Here is a 25,323-nt window from a genome sequence, read left to right on the forward strand (position 1 = left end):
TGATCCTTACTAACTTGTAAGAGGTGAGCTATTCAATTACAGGTAATCACTGTAATTGTCTACTAGTTTGTACCAAAGTGAGCATCATGCTGACCCCAAAGATCAACAAGTCCTGAACAAATTTAACAAACATGTCCTAATCAATATCATAGGAAAAAGGAGCTACTCCTCTTTAGACATTTTCCCCTTGACTCAAACATCTGATGCAACACTGAGCGGATAAGTGGATTTTCTGGCTGATTAGCATCACGGCTTCTTGTATCACAAGTGGATTTACGGTTTCTATTGGGTCAGCAGATATGTGTATTGTATATGACCTCTATTGAATGCAGCACACGTAAAAAGAGGAAAGAACAAGGAGAAATAAAGATATTTCTCCTCATTACGCCTCACCTGGGGAGGCATAGCATCATTACACATTCCCAGGTCTACCACTAATGGTAAATCTGGAAATGCGCCAAAATCCATGGGTGACAATATGGTGACACCCATTCTTCACCTATGGAACGCCTCCCTGCCGCAGAGTAACGCAAGGCACTGATTTGCACTGTCTTGTGTTCCATATATATTTATTTATCAATCCACGCAGGGCCTTGTGTGGGTTTGATAAATCTCAGTTAAGTTTGTTTCGCCATTGCGCCCCTGCTAGATTTGGAGGTCTCTAGTTGGCAGAGGCAGGTACCTTTGACCAAATAGGGACCCTTTCGTCTAGTCAGGGTAAGGGGCTACATCCCTAAAATAACCCCTGCTCACCCCCTTAGTAGCTTGGCACAAGCAGGCAGGCTTAGCTCAGAGGCAGTGTGTAACATATATGTGAACACATAGTAATACAGTGACTACAGATGGACACCACACAGGTTGTAATATAAAAATAAGTATTTTTATACAAACCTAACACAAGACCAAACGACAAAAATCCATAATACTGTACTCAAAAATAGACTCTAAAATGGTAGAAAATAGCTCAGTTCTCTCAAGTTGTAAATGCAACACTTCACTCTCAATGTACCTTGAATGCGTAACGCAAAGAAAAAAAAAAGGGTCACGGGGAAGGTGATGCATCGGTTCATTACACTCAGGGGAGTGGATGCTCGCTTCCCTACTGTGTGGAGAGGTGATGCATCGGTTTCTTACTGCTCTCCTGTACGATGCGACAAGATGGCACCTCGATGCGATACTGTTCTCCAGTGCGATGCGCCAAAATAGCATCTTGGTTCGGTGCAACAACAGTGGTGCGATGCACGCACGCCCGACGGCCCTGCGGCGACTCAATGATCTTTGGAGCCGCGACAGGGCCTGCGACTCGCTTCTCCGGTGATGTGAAGGCGACCTCTGCAGCAACGGCACGCTTCTTTGGTGATGCGCCGCGCTTCGGTGATGCGATGATGACAGCGACGTCTCGCTTCTTCAGCGATGCAACTCCAGCTGCTGCGGCGGTGATGCGCTTCTCGTCGTTGTGTCGCGCTTCCAGCTCCAAGCGTCACGCAGTCTCTCAGAAGGCCCAGCATAACAGCAGGCACTACAATTCCCAGCAAGGGAATTCAAGGGGAGCTGGTTGGTGAAGTCTTGTATCCCGGAGACTTCAGGCAGAAGGGAAGCTCAAGTCCAAGCCCTAGGAGATTCTTCTTCAAGTTGATGAAAAGCACACTCAGTCCTCATCTCCTTTCTTTTGCAATGAAGCAACCACTGCAGGCCAACCCCCAAACACACAGCACATGGGTAGTCTCAACCTTCAGCTTCCTGCTTCATCTCCTCAGCAAAGGTTCGTCTTGATTCCCAGAAGTGACCAAATCCTCTGTCTCTGACGGCAGAGAGTTTCTGTGCCTAGTCCAAACCAGTTCTGTTCAGTCCTGGAGCACTTTGTTTACAGGACTCCTTCTCTTCCTTTGACAGTGTAGGCCAGGGACATCAGACGCACCACAGGAGGTGGAGCCAGCATTGTGGAAGGCAGGCACAGCCCTATTCAGGTCCCAGGTGCTCACCTCCCCTCACTCTACATGCAGATGGGTCTATTCAGCCCTGTGCTGACTCACCCTGCCTCCTGGAATTCCCCAGCCCCTGTCACTCAAACTGCAGACAAGGAATACACAACCTAGCAGAAAGAAAACAAAAGGGTCACGGGGAAGGTGATGCATCGGTTCATTACACTCAGGGGAGTGGATGCTCGCTTCCCTACTGTGTGGGGAGGTGATGCATCGCTTTCTTACTGCTCTCCTGTACGATGCGACAAGATGGCACCTCGATGCGATACTGTTCTCCAGTGCGATGCGCCAAAATGGCATCTTGGTTCGGTGCAACAACAGTGGTGCGATGCACGCACGCCCGACGGCCCTGCGGCGACTCAATGATCTTTGGAGCCGCGACAGGGCCTGCGACTCGCTTCTCCGGTGATGTGAAGGCGACCTCTGCAGCAACGGCACGCTTCTTTGGTGATGCGCTGCGCTTCGGTGATGCGATGATGACAGCGGCAGCGGCGGCACGCTTCTTCAGCGGTGCGACTCCAGCTGCTGCGGCGGTGACGCGCTTCTCGTCGTTGTGTCGCGCTTCCAGGTCCAAGCGACACGCAGTCTCTCAGAAGGCCCAGCACAACAGCAGGCACTACAATTCCCAGCAAGGGAATTCAAGGGGAGCTGGTTGGTGAAGTCTTGTATCCCTGAGACTTCAGGCAGAAGGGAAGCTCAAGTTCAAGCCCTAGGAGATTCTTCTTCAAGTTGATGAAAAGCACACTCAGTCCTCATCTCCTTTCTTTGGCAATGAAGCAACCACTGCAGGCCAACCCCCAAACACACAGCACATGGGTAGTCTCAACCTTCAGCTTCCTGGTTCTTCTCCTCAGCAAAGGTTCGTCTTGATTCCCAGAAGTGACCAAATCCTCTGTCTCTGACGGCAGAGAGTTTCTGTGCATAGTCCAAACCAGTTCTGTTCAGTCCTGGAGCACTTTGTTTACAGGACTCCTTCTCTTCCTTTGACAGTGTAGGCCAGGGACATCAGACGCACCACAGGAGGTGGAGCCAGCATTGTGGAAGGCAGGCACAGCTCTATTCAGGTCCCAGGTGCTCACCTCCCCTCACTCTACATGCAGATGGGTCTATTCAGCCCTGTGCTGACTCACCCTGCCTCCTGGAATTCCCCAGCCTCTGTCACTCAAACTGCAGACAAGGAATACACAACCTAGCAGAGGTAGGCTTGGACAGTTAGGCAAGAAAATACCTACTTTCTAAAAGTGAATTTTCAAACAGAGAATGTTAAAACCAACTTCACTAAAAGATGTATTTTATCATTCTGAGTTAAGGCATACTAAATTCAAATTTCTACCTAGTTCCCTGAGTCAGTTAGGATTATAAAATGTTATAATCAAGCTGCCCAGTCTGGCCTATGGGGAACAGGTAGCCTTGCAATAGTAAAAAACGAAAATGGCTGTAATTCACTATCAGGACATGCCAGACACATCAGGGCATGTCCTTTTACCTTTAATGCACCCTGCCCTTGGGCCTACCTTAGGGGTGACAAATATGTAAAATATGTAGTGGGTGCACTTGCCCAGTCAACATGGCAGTACAGCATTCTCTGCAAGGTTTAAACCCCGACTTCCTCTGAGCAGACATGACAAAGAAAGGAAGAGATACAATCAAAAATACAAAGTATCCAAACGAAGTATGGAGAGTCCCAGAAAAAAACGTTAGCGTCGACAGCGCAGAAAAAAGGGAACTGACGCCATTACGCTGACGTGGTCTTCCTATGGCTCCGGTGACATTATGCGGAGCGGCGTGCGGAGCCATGACGCTATGACAACCTCGTCGGCAGTGACAGCTAGGAAAGATTTCCGCAGAATGCTGGCACAGGGGATATTAATAAGGTGAGGAATCCAAAGGCAGATGTATCCATCAGAAAAGTGGGTGCACTTGTCCAGTCAACATGGTAGTACCAGACTGAAAACAGGCTCTGCAATGGCAGGATTGAGAAACAATTTACAAGCTGCTTCGGTGTGTGGCACAAACAGTGCTGCAAGCCCACCAGCAGCATTTGATTTACAAGCCTTGGGCACACGCAGTGCACTGTACTAGGGTCTGACAAGTAAACCAAACAAGCCAATCATGGAGTCACTAATCCATACATCAATTTCCCATAGGGAGCACTTGCACTGTGGCACTGAATAGCAGTGGAACAGTGCCCAAAAGCACCTAAAACCAGCAAAAACATAAGAGGCAACAGCAAACAGCAAAAAATGGAAGGGAGACCCACGCCAATGGTACCAGGTCTAACAGCCCCCTTGCGTGGCATAAGGACTATGCGAAACCTTGAAAACTATGGGCGCCAAAGCCTGGTTGGAGATTCAATTTCCTCCTGTTCCTCAACAGCACTTCCTTTGTAAAACTGGTCATACATTGTGCCTTCTGCAGTGTGCTCCCTTTTATAAACCAGTTGTCAAAGTATTAATACACCATACCTCCTTTATTCCTTATGCACACTTCTATACGAGCCATGCAATTTGTGATATCTTGAGGTGCTGATTATAGACTGATATGTGGGCCTTGAACTGGTAGTGTTGACAGTCTAACCTAAATCGTACACATTTTCTGTGATTTTTGTGAATCTGGATCTTGAAGTATGTGTCCTCTAAATATATTGAACTCAGAAACTCTCCTCCTTTATAAACAGAAGAACGTCCTGCAGTGTGATCACATAAAAACTCAGTTTCTTTTTGGGTTTGCTCAATTCTCTTTAATCACATATACTTTGCCCCTTTCCAAATTTTTTTCAAAATGATGAAGAACCTTGAGTAGAGACCTTGGAACTCTTTCTCCGATGGTACTTTCCAGATAGCTTCCTTTCTCATTAACTGAACTATTTCTTTTGTCAGCTCCCTCACATGTCTCTGTATCTATGGTATTGGTGGAACTGAAGGTGGCTCCTTCAGAAATTCCAGAGTATGGTCATTTTTCAAATATCTAAATCCCATCTGTCTGTTGTTATCTGCTGTCGACCTTTTAAATACTACTGCATTCTTCCTCCAACTAGCAGCAGAATAAGAGAGGAAATACCGTCTGTTGAGTCTTGATATTCCTCCTTTCTCCTCAAATTTTGAGGGCTGACTTCCTCTACTCACTCCGCCTTGTACTTGTCTATACCTTTCCTCCCTCTGTTGGCTTTGTTGTCTGGCTTCCTGTCAAAAGGCACTGTACTGCCCATATGTCCCATACTGTTTGTAGGGGCAGACAATGTTGACTGCTGCCCTTGCCTTGGATATTACCTTCTGAATCTCCTGCATAGTTGTTTATTTTGCAGCATCACCACAATCTGAGCCATCTCTGTATCCGCCATTATTGCCTGAAGAGCCTCATTCACATTTTTCCCAAAAACATTACTGCCATCACATGACATGTCCATCACACGAGACTGGAAGTCTGGTCTAAATTATGTACTCTTGAACCAGCCATACCCCCTCATGACTGTCACATTTCCTGTCTCTCTAAATGTGCGTATTGAAACATCTATTTCTGCATATATTAATGAAGAGCGTGCTTGCTCTCCATCTTTTAAGATTGCCTTAGCCTTTTCTCTATCTTCTTCCAGCAATTTTTCTAGGAATGGCGCACATTGCTCCAAAGCTGGCAATCAAACCTTGCGATAATCGCTGATGAATTAGCAATCTTAATGACATCAGCTGTCAGCACATTGACTCTCTTTCCCATAAGGTCTGTATTTCTGCCCTCCTTATCTGCAGGGAAGTTACTCACACTAATGCCTGAAGTAACTTTACAACCATTTCCAGGGTTTAAAGTTCAAGAGTGGAGATTGAAAATACCCACAAAACTGCATGCTTATGGACACTTAGAAGATTCCAAGGCAAACAACTCCTTGGATTGCCTCATTTCCACCACTTGAGTACGATTTACCACCGAGGATTTTGCTGCAATCTTTATGGGTCATTGTGAATACCTGACAAGCATGAATGAGGTATTTTCTGCCATAAACTCAAACCTACATATGAAAAAGCCTTTCAGATACGGTCCAATACTTGAAGGCACCGCGAACACTCATCTAACTAAAGGCTGTTATGCATCCCCAAACATACTGAAGTTCAAAACTAGATGGACCCCTCGCACTCCAAGGACACTTTGGGCTCCATTAGGATGACGGGCGGACTTTGCCCGCCCGTCATCCCATCGTAAACTGGGACCGCCCGCCTAAAGGGCGGGGGTCCTGACATTGGCATTAGGATGCGCCCGCCACAGTGGCAGGCGCATTCCTCAAATTAACATTGTGGCGGGCGGTGCTCACTGCACCGCCCGCCACAATGTTAAAAACAAATGCACGCATTTGCATAATCAAAGCGGCAGGCACCGCGCGGTGCCTGCTGCTGCGATTATGCAAATGCAGGGGGTACCACAGGTACCCCCGTGTGCCACCCCCCTTTGGCCGTCACTCTGGGGGCCCACAGGGGCCCCCTAGAGTGAACACCACATGCCTTTCCGTGGCGGCATTGCCGCCACGGACAGGCATTGAAAAATGCCTATTCTAATATGGCTGGCGGTGTCCGAAAGACACCGCCACCAGGTTATCCCTTTCCGCCCCGGCCGCAAGGCGACCGGGGCAGAAAACAGGCGGACGGTGTTTCCCACCGCTGCGGTGCCCTCTGCCATCGTAATATGGCAGGGGGGAATGCAGGGAAGGATGTCGGGCGGATTGCCTCCGCCAGGGTGGCGGTGGCCACCGCTGCCCTGGCGGAGGAAATCCGCCCGACATCCTAATGGGCCCCTATGTATCAAATATGTCACACAAACATGTACACTGAATTTAACCATCCCTACTTCAAATGAAAAAACATAAGACACCCAATGTAGAAATTATTGTGGAGACTTGAACTGAACATCTCCTCATTCTCTCATAGTAAATTTGTTCATTCATGGTATTCTTGATTGTGTTGCTATGAACAACTACAAACCATTTTTCCTTGCTCACTGGACAGCATCTCCTCCACTTCCAAGAATCGAATGATAATGTGTTTAATACGATGAAAAAGGGATCTTTCCCAATATATTGATCCTGCTACTGGTGGGTGATTTTTATATAGGGAAGGGTCCTCCATGTTTTTTATGAAAATGTTGTCAACTATATCAACCTGCAAAATAAAAATTACAAACAGTTAGCTCTCATTTTACTTGGTCATCTATTTTCACATATCAACTGTTAGTCTTTATGAGATGTATATAGTATGCAGATACATTGGTGAACATAGAAAGAAGCATCAGGCCCATCCATAATGCAGATCTTTTAATTTCTATATGTGAATTTTACTAATTTCCAAAACACTAACTTCAGATGGTTGTATGCCAATATATCAATGTCAACAGTTTCTCCCTACCATATTATCATATTCAGTAGATCGCCTACCATTACATCACAATTTACGTATACGATTACTATTCCTCTCAACTTACACTTACCTTTAGAACTAAGTATAAGTGAAGTTAACAATTCTAGTTATACACTTACCTAGCAATAAAGTGATTCGTTGGTGTAGTTGATACAATATGATTGCCAATAATGCCCCGGCACAGCTTCAAATATATCTTTGAATACATAAGATGGCAGACAGGGCTGCTACAATGATCATGAAAATGCACAATGTCTTGGAAAGTTGCCAAGAAAGAAATCACTATGCATAACTTTACTTCAACAATCTAGGACATTGCACTTCTTACTCTGCCTGCCAATTTCTAAATTATGATCATCTGTGTTTCAATGATAGGACCACCATTTTAAAAATATTGGAACGTTCTGTTCCAGAAAACATGTATGGAATTACATTGAACAAATTCTACAGTGGAGTAAATAGGGATAGTCTAGTATGCCTGTTGGATAAAGATTGTCTACTTAGCCAGTTCCAACAGTCAGGCAATCAATTATAAGGCCTAATGAATACTGTTTTTTGCATAGGCAAGTTCCCTCCATGTGCAGTTGGTTCAAATGTTGACAATGCAATGTAAAGATGCCTTCAAGGGACTTTGTTCAATCTAAGTTTTGTTATTTAAAATTAATATGAGAAGAACCAATTTATCGTCCTTTGGTTCTTCTCATATTAATTTTAAATAACAAAACTTAGATTGAACAAAGTCCCTTGAAGGCATCTTTACCTTTCTATATTTACTTACCCAAGCCCTCAAGGGTATTCCGGGTTGCTCACTTCCTTAATAATGACAATGTAATGTAGCAACCAGAAAGGAAGCAGGCAAACAGCATGGATACAGTGTAAAGCCCTGGTAGTGTAGGGGATTAATTCTGACCCCTGTGTAACTGGGAGTTTGCACAGTAGTCAAAATTATTTGTACTGTAGTAATTATATTCTTCCCTGCCCCATTTTCCCTAGGACATTTTACTGCAATAATTTCAGCTAGTCAGACCTGCAGAGATTTTTGCGGGGGGGAAATGCAATGTAAACTCCAACACATATGACTTTCAGTGAGGAAAATCAGATTGAACATGTTATCGCTCATTTTCCACAGTAAAGGAAAGAAGGAACGGTTTCTTACCTGTAACTTCTGTTCTCTCATTGGAATATTTCCATGATAAGTCATCAGCACTTGAATATCCCGCCCATGTGCACTTCTTTAGGTATATCTTCTTAAGTTGATATTTTTTTGCCTTTCTTCAGGAATAAGCAATAATGCAGCCTAAATCTATAGGCTACACTGGCCGCTTCCTCATAAAGAATTGAAAAAAGGTAGCCAGTATACTAAATGAGTGTAATTTTTGTAGTATTAAACATACAGAACCCTTTTTTCATGATAGAGATGAAAGGAAAGGACAGAATAGCCCCATAGGCTGCCATTATATGTCTTTGAAAATAGAAGCTGTGCCTTTAAGATCCCAGAGACCACCAGTATCCCATCATGCACAGCTAGTGGCAGTTACTTCAGTTCTTTTTGAGAGCGATAAGAAGAGAATGTATGCTATATGTTATGGATCCCTTTCTCTATTCCACCGGGGAGGAGGGTGGGTTGCTTATGACTTATCAGGAGTTACAGGTAAGAACCTGTTACTTTTCTCGCAGGGGATTTCCATGTATATTCTTAAGCACTTAAATCGATTAGCGAGTCCATCCCTGTAAAACGCAGTGGAAGAGACATAGAAAGAGATATGTAGATTTAAGCAAACAGGTTCCACTTGAGAATCTGCCTTGGCATCTGTATCCAGGCAGTAGTGTTTAGTGAAAGTATAGACTGATTTCCAAGTAGCAGCCTTGCACATCTCTGCAACTGGAATATTAAGAAGCAAGGCCGCAGTAGCTGCTTTCCCTCCAGTCGAGTGAGCCTTACGCTTATGGATTTATTCGATTTTTGGTAAAAGAGAAGGATGTAAGAAACCATCCATCTAGAGATGGACTGCTTAGAAGTAGCCAGACCAGTACGGAGGGAGCCATAGTTTACAAATAACTGGTCAGTTCGCTGTAGATCCTTAGTTTTATCTAAACAGAATTTTAAAACTCGTCTTACATCCAGGGAATGTAGAGATCTCTCTGCTGGAGTAGATGGATGTTGGAAAAAGGTCAGTAAGAACATAGTGTGGTTCACATGAAAATCTGAAACCACCTTAGGGAGGAACTTCGGATGAGTCCTCATAACCACTATAGATGGGTGAAAAATTGTGTATCAATCAATCAATCAATCAATCAAAGACATTTATAGAGCGCACTACTTACCCGTAGGGTCTCAAGGCGCTTGGGGGGGGGGTGCCGTTACTGCTCGAACAGCCAGGTCTTGAGCTTCTTCCTGAAGGAGAGGTGGTCTTGGGTCAGGCGCAGGTCGGTCGGGAGGGAGTTCCAGGTCTTGGCGGCCAGGTAGGAGAAGGACCTTCCTCCTGTTGTCGCTCTTCGGATGCGGGGGACGGCGGCGAGGTGCGTGGCTGGCTGATCGGAGGTGTCGTTTGGCGTATGGCTCTTTAGAGCATAGTGCCTGGATTTCGCTAACCCTACAGGCAGAAGTAACCACCACAATGAAAGCCGTCTTCCAAGACAGATGGTGAAGAGAAGATTTATGTATAGGCTCAAAAGGTTCTTGCATAAGACGAGAAAGTACCACATTAATCTTCCAAGGAGGAGAAGTACTCTTAATGGGAGGAAAAACCTTCTTCAAACCCTCCAGGAAGTTTGTGTAGGGCATGTCCTGTAGGTAGTAAGGGCTGCCAAGTGAACCTTAATGGAAGAAAATTGAAGGTCAGATTGTGCCAGATTAAGCAAATATGAAAGGATGACATCTTCCTGGCAAGAGGTAAGATCCTCATTCTTTTATGAGCACCAAATACAGAATCTCTACAATTTATGAGCATAAGCAGACAGTGTGGATGGCCGCTTAGCATCTTTGAGGATGTCCATGCAGCTTTGGGGTAAGTTCAAGTGTCCATATTGTACTATCTCAGGAGCCATGCTGCCAAATTCAAAGATGAGAGGTTGGGGTGCACCATCTGTCCTCTGAACTTCGTTGGTGCACCATCTGTCCTCTGAGCTGTCAGTAGACCTGATCAGAAAGGAAGCCTGAGATGTGGACGGATAGACAAGTGAAGGAGGTCTGTGAACCACCATTGACGTGGCCACTCTGGGGCTATGAGAATCATTGTGGTCTGCGACAGTGCCAGCTTGATTAGGACTGTTGGGATTAGGGGAACTGGAGGAAAGGCGTAGTGAATCCTGCCTGGCCAGTTGATCCATAGGGCATTCCCCAACGTTCACGGTTGGTAGTACCTTGACACGAAGTTTTGGCATTTGCTGTTTTCTGAGGAAGTCGACCTCCGGAGTACCCCATATTCCAAAGATATCATAGACCACCTCATCGCTTAGGACCCACTTGTGGCTTTCCTGTCAAGAGAGTCGGCCTGAGCATTTTGAAAACCTGGGAGGTGAGTTGATGTTATGGTCAAGTTTTTGGCCAGAAGCCACTTCTCTGGGTTTCCTAAGACAAGGTCTGGACCTTGAGCTTCCCTGCTTGTTGAGGTAGTACATTTGTAGTTATAATGTCCGTCTGTACAAGCAGGGAGTTGGAGTTGAGTGATGGACGAAAGGCTTTCAACGCCATGAGAACTGCTCGTAGCTATAGCAGATTGAAGTGGTAAGTAGATTCCTTGTGTGCCCTGGATTTGAAGTTGACATGTCTGGGCTCCCCTTCCCTGGAGAGAGGCATCTGTAACTATGGTCTAAACAGGCATCTCCTTGTGAAACAGAATCCCTCATAGGAGATTAGTGGGATAGCACCACCATTGGTGGGATAGCACCACCATTTGCTTGACTAGAGGGCGTGTTGAGACAATTGGATCCGGTCTTCCCAGTCTCCTGTTCACTGATCCAATTGATCTTCCAGGCATTCCTGCAGAGGCCTCATATGGAGATGTGCATTCAGAGTGAGGAATATGCAGGATGCCATTGAACCCAGGCGCGAGGATGCCTTTCTCACAGTCGGGCGAGACAGCGTCAAGAGAGCCTGAGCCTTCCAAAGGATCGATAAGCGTCTCTCCTCCGAAGGACACACGTTTGCTATGCGAGTATCGATGAAAGCTCCCAGATATTGCAGGTACTGCACAGGGACCAAAGTGGATTTTACCTGGTTGATATAAGACCCAACTGCAGGAGAAGATCGGCAGTCCAATTGAAATGCAGCTGAGCTTCCTGAGCCGTGGATGCCTTGATTAGCCAATCGTCTAGCTAGGATTAGATGAACCCTATGTGATACCTCAGATGCACCCCGCCATGTATTTGGTGAAAGTCCTGGGTGCTGACGTCCGGCCGAATGGGAGCAAACAGTATTGGTAGTGGATGTTCCCTACTGTGAACCTCAAGAATTTACGATGCTTCTCTAGGATGGGAATGTGGAAGTATGCATCTTGAAGGTCGATAGCGCATAACCAATCGCTTCGATGTAACTGAGGGTAGATTTGAAGTAATGCTAGCATTCGGAACCTCTCTCCGAATCCACTTGTTGGCCATCCTTAGGTCGAGAATGAGCCTGAACACGTTCTTATCTTTCTTTTTGACAAGAAAGAATCTGGAGTATAGCCCCCTGCCTCGTTGTAAGGGAGGAATGGTTTTCACCGCCTGTTTCTGTAAAAGAATGTCTGCTTCCAGTTGTAATTGCTACAATTGGGACCTGGATTGTTTTGGAGGTATTGACAGTGGAGGGCTGATGAATCTGAGCGAGTATCCATCGCGAACAATATTCAGCACCCAATTGTCTTGCGTTTTATTTTGCCACTCTGTCAGGTAATGTCTGATGCTTCCCCCTACCAGAGCGGGTAATGGAAGAGGGGGAAGACAGGATTCAGGGTTTTGCACCATCTGGCTTCTTGCCTCCTTGAGTGAACTGCTGGCCTGATCTTCCTCTTGTTTGTTTTTTCTGATACGGTTGGTAGGAACGTTAGTACCCTGATACCATCGGGGGTTTTGAACCCTCTGTGTAGAGTAGCGTTGTTAAAAAGGACAGAAAGATTTGCGCTGCCCCTTAGGCCTCTCCAGACCTACCTCTTTTAACATCTCCATTTCGGCTTTCATCCTGGCCATCTCCTCGTCTGCATGAGTGCCGAAAAGAGTCGTAGCTGAAAACAGGAGATTCAGAATGCGTTGTTGCAATTCAGGCTTGAGTGACGTAAGGCATAGCCATGAATGCCACCGTAATGCCACACCATGACAATACTCATGCGCAGCAATAAGTGACGTGTCTCATGCAGGAATTTTAATTTGATTAGAGACCATGAACTCCTTTGCCAGAATTTCATTAAAATCCTCTCTCTTGTCTCTAGGGAGGTAGTCTGCAAACTGCTGGAGCAATTCCCACAGTGCCCTGTCAAATCTCCGCAACAAGGCTGTGGCTCTAGCAGCTTACATAACAGTCGCTACTGTGTTGCAAATTTTCCTCCCCACTGAATCCATTTTGCAGCTTTCTTTATCTGGTGGTACTGTTGAAGTTGGAACTGTGGTATGTTGCTTCTTTGCAGCCACTACAATAAAAGATTCTGGAGTTGGGTCCATCCTAAGGAAATCATGGTTCTGCTCCGGAGGCCAGTATATTTTCTGCAGCCTGGAAGGAGCTGACTTAACAGTAGAGGGTGTCAAGAAAAGTTCCATCACTGGTTCTAAAAGTCCTGGCACCAGAGGAATCAAAGGACGCGACACCTGTTTCTATTGCAGAGTCTCAAATAAGAAAGAAGTTGTAGATGCAGGAATGGAGACTGGAATGTTCAACTTGGAAGCACCTCTCACTAAAACTTTTTGAAATGTTTAAATGTCATCCACTGGTGAGATCCGTGGGGGAGGCGAATCAGACAGTGTAGGTGAAAATCTGCCAGTGGTTGACGAGTAAGTGTCTCTGGTATGTCTGGAATGAGATGTCCATCTATGATGGCGATGACGTGAATGAGTAGAGGATCTATATTTAAACGAACGATGCCTCATGTGGGATCTAGACCTCAGTGGTGAAGATGGTGGAGTAGGCTGTGGAGGAGGTGGAGGAGTAGGCAGTGTGGGAGGAGGCGGAGGAGGCAGAGGAGTTGGAGACCCTGGGTCTACATTTGGAAGAGATGGTGAAGGCTGCTGATGAGATGCCAGAGAAGAAACAAGCCTAGATGGAGAATAGGTTGGGGAATGATCTGAAGTGTAAATGCGTCTTCTCTTCTTACGTGCCTCCTGAAGTCTTGAAGATGGTGACAAAGTTCCTGAGGAGGTTCTTGGATCCCTCTCGACTTCAATCTACTCATCGACGATGACCTTCAAGGTCACCTAGAAGGAGGACCTCGCTTCGATGTCGAGCGTCGCCCTCTCGGCGTCGACCGATAGTGGGAGTGTGTCGGTGATCGTCAGTGATGACATCGAGCGACTTTGCCGGTGAGACAAGATTCCCAACGGCAACCTACGAAGTGTCACCGTCGACGGTGGACTTCCTGAAGCCGATCGAAGTGGTATCGTCGTCGTCTTCGAAATCAATGTTGATAATCTTTTTCTCGACTTGGAACGTCGACGTCATTTGGACCCAGAGCCCCGGGTTGACGGCGAACAGGTCGGCACTGTGCCTCCTCTCAACGTCATTGTCCTCAACGTCGACCGGGACCAGCGACGTTTTCTTCAGCCCTTCTTCTGCTGGGAAGTCCTCCATAGGCTAAAGACAGAGCCCTGGTAGAGGAATGACCCTCTCCTCACCTCGAAGTCCCACCTGAGGACTTGGCCTGCTGTTTTCTTCTCTCTTCTGCTCCTTGAAGCTGGATTTTCTCTCTGTCACACAGAGTACCATTAGAAAAGGTTTTACGTATGGAACAAGCATCAGGAAAATGAGAAACAGGAAGACAAATTATGCACAATCTCAGTCTTGGCTTTCTTCCTACCACAGTCTGGGCACTTATCAAAAAGAGATGGCATTTTTGAATGAAAAACTGCTAGATTTCTGTCAGAAAATGATAGAAACACGAAGAGGAAGAGCAAGTGAAGTAGATATTTGCTAAATTCAGTAGTGAATCTTAAAGAGAAACACCAAATAGGTAGAGCTCAATGCGCCAGGGGCCTGAAAGAAGTAGCGGGAAAAAAAATTGAAGTAGCTGCCACTGGCTGTGCATGATGGGATACTGGTGGTCTCTGGGATCTTAAAGGCACAGCTTCTATTTTCAAAAATAGAATAGCCCCATGGGGCTATTCTATCCTTTCCTTTCCTTTCATCTCTATCATGAAAAAAGGGGTTTTGTGAATGAGATTATTCTATGTGTTTAATACTACAAAAACAACACAAATTTAGAATACTGGCTACCTTTATTCAATTCTTTATGAGATGCGGCCAGTGCATCCTATGTATTTAGGCTGCATTATTGTCTTTCTATCTCTTATTTGTGTTTTTTCAGGCCTTCCTGAAGAAATGCGAAAAATATTCACTGAAGAAGATATATCTAAAGAAGTGCTCCGGGGTCCCCGGAAGTGGGCGGGATTATTCAAGTGCTTATGACTATACATGGAAATCTCTTATGAGAGAATATGAAATATTCACTTTGGTTGGTAAATGGCTCTCCGTAGTCTCAGTACTTACCAGGAGCTTTAAATTCCTCACCATTTCCCCTCATCTCATAATATAGGTCTAAAAGTCCATGGTTATCAGTCAACCAAATTGAACACGCAGAAAATACTCTAAATTCAGTCACCCTATAAGGCCAACAACAAGTAAAACCAAAAAAAACTATTTCCATTTTGTGCTCACACTATATATCCATTAACCAATTATATCTCAAATCAATTTGAATGTACTGAATGAATTATTTTTTTCATAGTGTTTCCAATAAGTTAGTAATTAACTAAAAGATGTTGATTGCCCCACAAGGAAGGGGTTACTTCATACAAAATAGTGTACCCCGCTCACTGTATAATTTGAGGATATGTCATGAGTCAATAGTCTGCACTGAAATAAATTATGAAATGCATGAAACGGAAGCTTAAAACTTGAACTGATTGGACTTTTATTATTTTGGTTGTCTTCTTTAGTAACACTTATTTTCATACATAACGTTTTTAATACATATTAATTTGTCCTGCGGAAGGCGTGGGATTGACTCCAAGAAACGCCAGGTCGACAGAATTTTTATGAAAAAAGGACTTGTTCAGTGACAGAATTTTAATATATATAGAGATTGTCTGTTTTTAACTATTAGTGTATGTTAATAATGTCTGCTTTATAAAGGGTCTCTACAAGAAACAAAGGGTCTGTTTTAGAAATATTTCAATGTTTGTTGAGATTAAGTAAAGATGATGTTTGATATCTATTAAGATGCTTTATGGTTTTAGATTTTTTATTGTATATTGACTGATTTGTATATTGTGGAAACAATCAAATGTACATGAATAAATTAAATATACATACATTTTCTTAATACAAGGAGACAGTCATAAGTGATGATATAGATTCATGATATATATACAGTATTTCATTCAGTACATTCTATTTAATTTGAGATATAATTGATAACTCAGAAATTGCCACATACAGAGGGCCTGTTTTAGAGTATAGTAGATGGGTTACTCAGTCACGAACGTGACAGTGATCCCGTTCATCTTAGTACAAGTATATTGTATCCTATGACACTTGTAACAAGGCAGACTGCATTATCAAACTCTAAGTCAGGCCCATAATCCAAAGGTCTTTACATATTTTGCTGGATACCCCTGAGGTGGACAGCTGAATAACTGGTTTCCAATTTTACACATCTGTGAGATGATCACAAAAGTCCATGCCTATCAGCCTGAATCTCCCAGTACATATGTATTTATGTATGTAAAGATACTGATACGTTTTAAAGGTGAATGAACTTAACAGTGCACTGAACGGTGTATGAGAGTCCTGAAATACAGTACATCCTACCATGTCGGGTGGTGGTACTCTTTGAAGAACATGCCTTTTTGTGATTTCCTCTCTGTTACAGGTATGTCAGATGATGTTTGTTCTGACAGCTTTAAATGTAGAGAAATGTAAACTTTCATCTACAAAGGGATGGGGTAGGTGTTAAAAATCAAGGGGGTTATGTATTGAAAATTCCAGAGTTGGCTTGTTAAATGACTTATCACTGCCTTTGTCATCCTCATCTATAATAGAAACATTTGGAAATAGAATTAGAAAAGAGTGGTCAGATGTGACTTCATAAAGAACCGCTAGCCTTCAAATTAACGGATTACAAAAAACATTCTAATCACACCAGTGGGGTTTTCTCTGGCACTGGTATTTAGAGAAATGTTGAAGAATGTTGAGAAATAATGAACATTTCTACTACATAGAACTGTGAGGCAAACGTTTTTGTGAAAGTTATGGATGCTACCTTAACTCTGGTCTAAAGAACAACACTGAACATGCATCAGCATTTCCTATTTCTGAAAGCCACGCACTCACAGTCTTGAATAAATTCCATTTATATGAACTCCGACAACTGTGGAAAGCCAGTCACAAAGTGTAGATTCCGATATGTCAAAACTTCAATAATGCATTATCACAATGGATAAAAAACTTTTAATGTTCGCATACCAGTCAGTTCTGGTCTCAAAAACCTTTGAAAAAAGATATAATGGAAAGAAGCACAAATGGTAAGAAAAATTAATTCATTCAAATTTAGTGCCATCAGTCTCTGTGAAGAGCCACAAATCAAAAGTAGAAATAGGACAGAAATGTAGCTGCAAAAATACTGGCCTTGTTGGCCAGGAAGAAGAAGAGCCAGCGTTGGATCGAGGAGGTTCACACGCAGCAGATGGTGTTGGCAAAGACACCTACTGCTATACCCCAGACCTTTGCACGATAGCTGAAAGACTTATGTACCACACAATTCTCCCAGAAGGTGGAGGACATGCATATTTTATGCACGATCTCGCAGTGCCACAATTAGGTAGGGAGTCCGGGAGTTCGCTAGAGGCGGCTAGCATGGTGAGAGAAATTGCATGAAGCCCTAGTGCAAATTGGGAGAGGGAAGTCCCCGGGTCCCAATGGCTTTCCCTCTGAATTGTTTAACTGTGTCAGGATCAAGGTGATCAAACCCCTGTATGATATCTATCGCGAGGACCAGACATGGGAAGGGCTCCCCGGGAGACTGTGCTTCCTATAGGCCGATATCCCTCCTGAATGCGGAAACTAAATTGCTTGTGAAGCAGCTCTGGGTTCATGTAGTATAGCTCCACAGGACATAAGCTCTGGCAGCTCTTCGGCTGTCTTGCCAGATGACTCCAGGGGCGGGACTAGCACCTCTCCTGACATTAGTTTCCGAGAAGGCGCTCAATTCATTGGAATGGCCCTAACTGATGGCCCTACTAGAACGTATGAGCTTCGACCCTATCTACTGACATGGACAAATCTTCTCTATCAAAGACTGATGGCAAGAATACGGCTGAACAGCATGTTTTCAGAGGGTTTCGAACTGGGCAGGTGCACTTTGCAGCTACTCTTTGCGGTGGAGATTGTACTGTTGGCAAACTGGATTTGGCGGGATGCACTGTTGCGGGCCCCCACTCGGATTGGAGACTTGGAGGATGTGGTCTCCCTCTACGTGGAAGACATCCTGCTATATCTTGTGGATCCGGACCTTTCCCGCTCAAGAATCCTGAAGATCTTGCGGACCTTTAGATTGTTTTACTGGCATAATGATCAATTGAGGAAAATATATAGCACATGGTATATGCGGACCATAATTATAGTGGGCACCTTGCACCAGTCCAAATAACCTTTATTGATGATTAGGTTAAAGACAACCTTTATTGAAAGCTATCCCAGTGGTAGCTATGGAGAGCAGCCTTCAGGCTAAGTCTAGAAGGAATGTAAAGCAGCTTGTTTTACCAGTTTTACCAATGTGAGAAGTTGGCCTGGTATTTGCTGACCACTAATTATAATGGGCACCTTGTACCAGTCCAAACAACCTTTATTGATGATTAGGTTAAAGACCACCTTTATTGAAAGCTATCCTAGTGATAGCTATGGAGAGCAGCCTTCAGGCTAAGTATCGAAGGAATGTAAAGCAGCTTGTTTTATCAGTCTATAACCTCCTGAATGACCAAATGAAAGGAGAAACACACAAGTTATATATAAAATATATGTATTTATTACTAAACAATCTCTACTAACCTCTTTATGAGATTAGAGAACAAGGCACACAATATTAGGTACTAGAACGACAGTAAATAGCACAATACACAGCGGGCTCCAGGTACAGACCGAACCATATACTAAGAAAGTGGTACGACAACCACGACTTGACTAGACACAGTGCCTAGAGCCCGTAGAATCGCTGGGGCCCCAAGGAACCACCCAAGGTAGTAACACAGGGGAGCCACGGGGGACGCGTGCCATGTGAGAACACAGGCGCGAGCTCCGTACAATCCTATGGGAAAGTCACAGATGGAATTTTAAAGATTAAAGACACTTAGGAGAGGACTTTGAGCAAACCCTTTCAGACTTAGAAGGTTCTTAGCCCAGCACCCATGTGAGCACCGGAGTACTCGTGTTACCTTACCCAGGGAAGCTGAGTGCAAAGGTGTCAAATGGCGTTGGGAATCTATGTTATTTTCAATGGCGAGCTGCTGCAAAGTGCTGCTGCAGTGAAGAGGAAAATCGTCCAGTGTGATCCAAGCCTGGATTAAAGCTGCGAAGAACCTGAAAGCAGAGGGGACAGAGTCTGGGTCACTTGCCAGTGACCAGGGGCTTGGTAGACGAATCCCCACCGATGTCGGGTGCTTCAGGTGAGAAGAGGTGAAGCTTAACTCTGCAGCCACGGGGACCAGGAGACGTCGACGACAACCAAAGTCCACAGGCGAGCTGTCCCACGAAGGATGTCGAGTACTGGGGGGTCAGTGTCTGCATTGAACACCAACAAGCCTTGGCAACTGCAACCCACGCGGTCAGAGAAAAGATGCTTCGGTGAGGATCAGCAAGGTCCTGGGGACTCTCCAAGCGATGGAGAGTCAGGGCATGTGTGGAGCAACCAGGTAAGCCCACTGAAAGTTTAAGTTGCCTTCACAGGGACCCATAGGCCAACGGACCAGGGATCGCGAAGGGACCTCGAGAGGAATCTCAAAATACCAGCCCACAGAACACTCGTGGAGTGTAGGCCGGTAATCTTCAGTGGAATCACTGCTCGGGGTCTGAACTACAAGTACCCACTGTCTCAATGGATGCCATGGGGCGGCTGACCTCTCCTCTTGGTGTGGACAGACATCAGATTTATCTATTTGTGAATATACATGAAGACATATCGTCAACTATTTTCTGATAAAAATGTAGGGTGGATCCTGCGATATGGAACATTGGCATCAGCTCCCCTCTCTTTACTGGGAAAAGAGGCCCTCTGTAAAATGATCTAGCTCCCTAAGTTCCTCTCTGCAGTGCAAGATTCCTCGTTTCTGGACACCATCAGTTTTTTTGGAGCTGTGGAAACGGCAGTTAAGACCCTTCTCAGGGTTGGCGGTACTCAGCGGATTGCTCTAGGAATGCCGATGAGGAAGGAGGAGAATGGATGGGGGGCCTGCTCTGGCAGATTTACAATTGTATTACTGGGCGGTTTGCCTGCTGATAGTTAATGACTGTCCCCTCGCGGACCAGACGGAACCAGCACTGTTGGCAGACAGGCAGCCACTGGAGCAGTCACAGTTCTACACAGTACCAGGAAATTGAAAACCCTCCCGGAGGCGAAGGTTTCAGTGGTTCGAACCTGGAGACAGGCGACATGGAGGCCGGGATGGACGGGCAACTGACATTGGAGACACTACTGTGGGACTTGAGTGCATTGGTAGACCTGCGCGTGGTGTCGGCCATTGGTGATGGAATATGATTGGCATTTCGAAGGTGGAAGAGATATGGTGGGGGGACACCAAATAGCTCAGGGTTATGGAACTACAGAGTCAATATGACATGCCAGGGAGATAATTCCAGCAATACCTGCATATCAAGTCTATCCTGCTCTGACGAATCCCCTGCCCTCAGGGCTTAGAGGGCAAGAGCCCACTGGACTACCAGGTGCTGGGTGCCCCACTAAATAGGCATGCTATATCAGAGCTGTACTCCACAATCCTCACCAGTAGCCAGCCTCCACTACAGAAGCTACGGGAGAAGTGGGAGGGAGACCTGGGAAGATTGGAGGATGATGAGAGGGGGCAGCTTGAAGACACCTCAGGGAGATCACGATATGGGCAGGATTTCAGCTGATACAGTGGAAACTGCTGCACCGGGCCTATTTTACAAACACAAGGCTCCACGCTATGTAGATAAGCGACACAGACTGCTGCTTGAGGAGCTGTAGCCAGCAGGATACACAGGTGCACACTGTCTGGGAATTGCTGAGAGTGAGAACTCTTGGAGCTCACCCCCTGGCTGGGCATCCTTGATATCTGGGGAGGGGGAACCTGGACAGTAACATATTCCTGCTCTGCAACACAGCCCTGATGATTTCACGCAAAATATGAAAAGACACTGGGGCTGTGCATGAATTTCGAGACTGAGAGATTGAAGGTCCAACATGGAATGATGCTGACAGGCAGAGGAACTGATATGCTGGGCAAGAGGCTGCCCTTAGGAAATTTGCAAAGATAAGGGGCTGCAGGACAGAGAGAGAGGGAGGGTGATGGAGGGGCTCCCCTTGAAGTTGTTGATTGTGGTTAGGAGGGACGGTAAATTACGGTAACTGAAGGGGACTTCGAGTTGAAGGGGAGTCCGCCAGAGGACCTGCTCATATCAATCAATCATTTAATCAGGTTTCTTATAAAGCCAGCTACTCACCTGTGAGGGTCTCAAGGCGCTGAGTGGGGGGCGCTAGAGAAGAAAACAAGTTACTTACCTGTAACTTTGGTTCCCCAGTATTGGTAACTTTTATAGATTCCCATGCTTTGTATCATTCCCCGTCGTCAGCCTGGGAGCCTCGGTAAATAGAAAATGCTATAGCAGTATGTACAAAAGAGAAAGTAAGGCCTAGGCCTCATCTCATTTTTTAGCCTATCTACCTCTTTTTGTAAAAGCAACCAAAACTTTGCAACAACCAAAACAGATTAGCCTCAACCCATAGAACCCTCCTGAGAGAGCCTCAGAGCATCAGATTTTCGCAGTCATTGTGTAACAGTAACAACCTTTGCTGAAGGCTGAGTTTTCCCAGGGGAGGAGGGTGGGCGCATGTGAATCTCTGAAAGTTACCAATACTGGGGAACTAAAGTTACAGGTAAGTAACTTGTTTTCTTGCCCCAGTATTGGAACTTTCATAGATTCCCATGCTTTGTATCAGAGTACCTAGCAGTAAGTCTCAAGTTCACATTTTGCTACAAGCGTATTACAACATCTCAGCATAACGGTCTTCATATGACAGTATCTACCTTGTAACAATACATCAGAAAAATTATGTGACACAAAATGTGCAATCATAGGAAGGAGGGATAGAAGGGAAAGCTCACCTCTCATTGGAAAAGATTCCTCAGGACTGCTTGTCCTACTGCCGCTTCGCTCCTCATGAAAGAGTCAACGCAGTAATGCTAGGTGAATGTATGGATACTGCTCCATGTGGCCGATCTGATCTTGTGGAGTGAGCTCGTACAGGTCTCCCCAGTGGCTTTCCTGCTGATTTGTGGCAATAATGAATTGCACTTGAAATCCAGAGTGAGATTCCTTGTTTTGAGAGAGGAAGTCCTTTTCGAGGTGCACTATAAGCCACAAAAAATTTAGATGATTTTCTAAAATCCTTTGTGTGTTCAAGATAAAATTGGAGACATCTCAGGATATCCAAGGAATGTAGAGACCGTTCTACAGGGGATGTAGGCCGAGGGAAGAATGACTTTAGAACCACTGGCTCGTTCAAATGGAAATCCGAAGGGACCTTTGGAATGAATTTTGGATTGGTCCTTAAAAACACAGTGTCCTTTTTGAACTGTAGAAAGGGTTCTAGAATGGAGAGAGCTTGCAACTCTTCTACTCTCCTAGCTGAAGTGAGGGCTAAAAGGCGAGCTAATTTCCAAGACAAAAATTTTAAGTCCACTCCGTGGATTGGCTCAATCGGAGGTCTCATTAGATGAGCCAGAACCAGATTGAGATTCCAAGCCGGAGGTGGTGGCCGCACTGGAGGAAAAACTCTGAAAAGACCTTTTAGGAATTGTTTGATAATTCTAGCCGACCAGAGAGAAGGACCCGAAGCTAATCTTCGGAATTTTGAAATAGCTGCCAGATGTACTTTGATGGAAGAATGAGAAAGGCCTGATTTAGCCAGCGAGAGAATGTAAGGCAGTATCTGATGAGGAGCTGAAGAGAATGGGTGGATGTGTTTCCGATGACACCACACCCAGTAGCGCTTCCATTTAGCACAATAAGTTTTATTTGTACTTGGTGCGAGAGCTTGAGTTAATATCTCCCTACATTCCTCTAAGGGATATCTAAGCTGTGGAATTCTCTGTGCTCTGGAGCCAGGCCTTCAAATGGAGAGAGCTTGGATCTGGATGTACCACCTGTCTCTGGAACATTGTTAATAGAGATGGAATGGGACTTAGGTGAAATGGATGGTCCTGAGAACGTATGAGAAATTCTGTGAACCAGAATTGGCGAGGCCACGCTTGTGCTATTAAGATCATCCTGCAAGGTTCCATCTTTATTTTCATGAGAATCCGTGGGATTAGGGGAATTGGAGGAAAGGCGTAAACAAATGCGCCTAACCAAGACATCGAAAGAGCATTCCCCAGTGACCCTCGATGGTGATCCCTGCTTGCATAGAGTCGGCATTTCCTGTTTTCTGGAGTTACAAACAGGTCTATTGTTGGAGTTCCCCAACGTTGAAACACTTCCTCCAGAATGTGTTGATTCAATTCCCACTCGTGACAGGTCGATTTCAGACGACTCAAGGCGTCTGCTGTTGTGTTAAGAGTGCCTGGTAGATGCTCTGCTGAAAGAAAAACATTGTAAAGAATCGCCCATTCCCATATCTCCTGGCCCTCTTTCGAGAGTAGATGAGATCTCGTACCTTCCTGCTTGTTTATGTAATGCATGGCCGTTGTGTTGTCAGTCCTGACCACCACGGTTGCGTCTTGAACCTTCGGCCTGAAAGCCTGCAAGGCTAGGCGAATCGCTCTGAGTTCCAAGAGATTGATATGAAGAAAACGCTCTTCTGTGTTCCAGTGACTGCTCACTTGGAGGTCCTGTAAGACCGCCCCCAGCCTTCCATTGAGGCATCTGTGGTTAGAATCAGAGGGGATGGAGCCATCCTGAAAGAGAGACCTCTCGAGATATTATCCTTGATAGCCCACCAACCTGCTGCTTTTCTTATGAGAGGAGTGACCTTTATCTTGTCCTCGAAAGAACCTTCCACCTGGCGCCATTGCATGTCTAGCTGTTCTTGCAAGGGACGCATTCATAGTTTGCAATGCGGAACTAATGGTATGCAAGATGAGATCGGTCCTAGGAAAGACTTGTATATACGAACTGACAAGGATCATCTTTAGTAAATGGTTGGCAGAGAAGATTAGCTTTTTCTGTCTTTCCTCCGAAGGAAAAGCCTTGCAGCTTCTTGTATCCAGAATGGAGCCCAGGAACTTGACCTTTCTGGATGGAACAAAGACTGATTTTTCCTTGTTGAGAAGCAGACCCAGGTGATTGAAAAGTTGCATGCAACTTTCGACTGCCTCTGCCGTTGCCTGAGAAGACGGAGCTTTTATCAACCAATCGTTTAGGCAAGGGAAAACTTCTAGCGATTGTTTCCTTAGGAATGCTGCTACCGGGGCCAATACTTTTGTGAATATCCGCGGAGGGGATCTGAGCCCGAACGGCAGTACTTTGAACTGAAAGTGGCTCTTGGCTACTGTAAAGCGTAAATATTTTTTGTGAGCTCGGTGGATCGGAACGTGGAAATAAGCGTCCTGGAGGTCCAGAGTCGCCATGTAATACCCTGGATTTAGAAGACATAAGACGTCTTGAAGAGAGACCATTCGAAAAGAGAGTTTTATGAGATAGGTGTTGAGCTCCTTCAGATCTAAGATTGGGCATCACTTTTCCTCCGTATTGTGAATGAGGAAAAATCTGGAATAAAACCCTTTTCCTCTTTGAGAGAGTGGCACTGGTTCTATCGCTCCCTTGGTGAGCAGCTGCCAAACTTCGAGACGGAGAAGATGAAGATGTTTTGATTTTGTGACACAAGGGGCTCTGGGAGTTGGGAGGTTTTGGAATTCTAGTGTATGGCCAAATTGAACAATATTTAGGACCCACCAATCTGTTGTTATGAACTTCCAGCAATCGAGAACATTTATAATCCTGCCCCCTATCGATAAGGGGTATTACAAGGGGTGAAGGACCAGTAGGCAGAGCCAGGAAGCCGCTATTGGCGTTTAGAGGTATCTCTCCCCTGACGTCCCTGTCTACCTCTGGAAGATTGGCGAGAGAAAGACGCCGATTGACTTTGCCGCTGAGAGTACTGAGGTTTGAATGATTGAAAGGATTGTGAATAGGAGGAGTAGCGTTGCTTATAACCTCCCCTATATGTAGAGAATCCTTTACCTCTTGCACCCCTGAAAGGTACTTTTCGATATTGAAGTGTGCCCAAAGATCTTGCCGTTTCGGTATCTTTTTTTAATTTCCTGTAAAGCATCATCTACATGCTTGCCAAACAGCATATTTCCATCGAAGGGCAGATCCAGAATCTTGTTCTACACCTCTGGGCAAAACCAGATACATCTCAGCCAACCTTGACGCCTCAGGACCACTGAACCTGTTAAAGTGCGAAAAGCCGTTGTAGCAATGTCCATTGCACAATCTATAATTTCAGATGAAGATCGTTCACCTTCTTCCAGGATTTTTCTCGCTTCCGCTTTGACACTCTCTGGAAGCT

The 25,323-nt window shown here is 45.2% G+C and overlaps 1 protein-coding gene across 1 annotated transcript in view; it reads right to left on the minus strand.

Moving 5' to 3' along the window:
* DNAH10 (dynein axonemal heavy chain 10) overlaps positions 1-25,323 on the minus strand; it is a 1,963,751-nt gene that overhangs the window by 1,596,857 nt on the left and 341,571 nt on the right. The window contains exon 13 of the mRNA XM_086942901.1: positions 6,947-7,123. Within this exon, the coding sequence (XP_086799027.1) occupies positions 6,947-7,123 (177 nt within the window). The remainder of the gene's footprint in view (positions 1-6,946; positions 7,124-25,323) is intronic.

Source organism: Lissotriton vulgaris, chromosome 11 (assembly GCF_964263255.1).
Source record: "Lissotriton vulgaris chromosome 11, aLisVul1.2, whole genome shotgun sequence".
NCBI classification, from domain to species: domain Eukaryota; kingdom Metazoa; phylum Chordata; class Amphibia; order Caudata; family Salamandridae; genus Lissotriton; species Lissotriton vulgaris.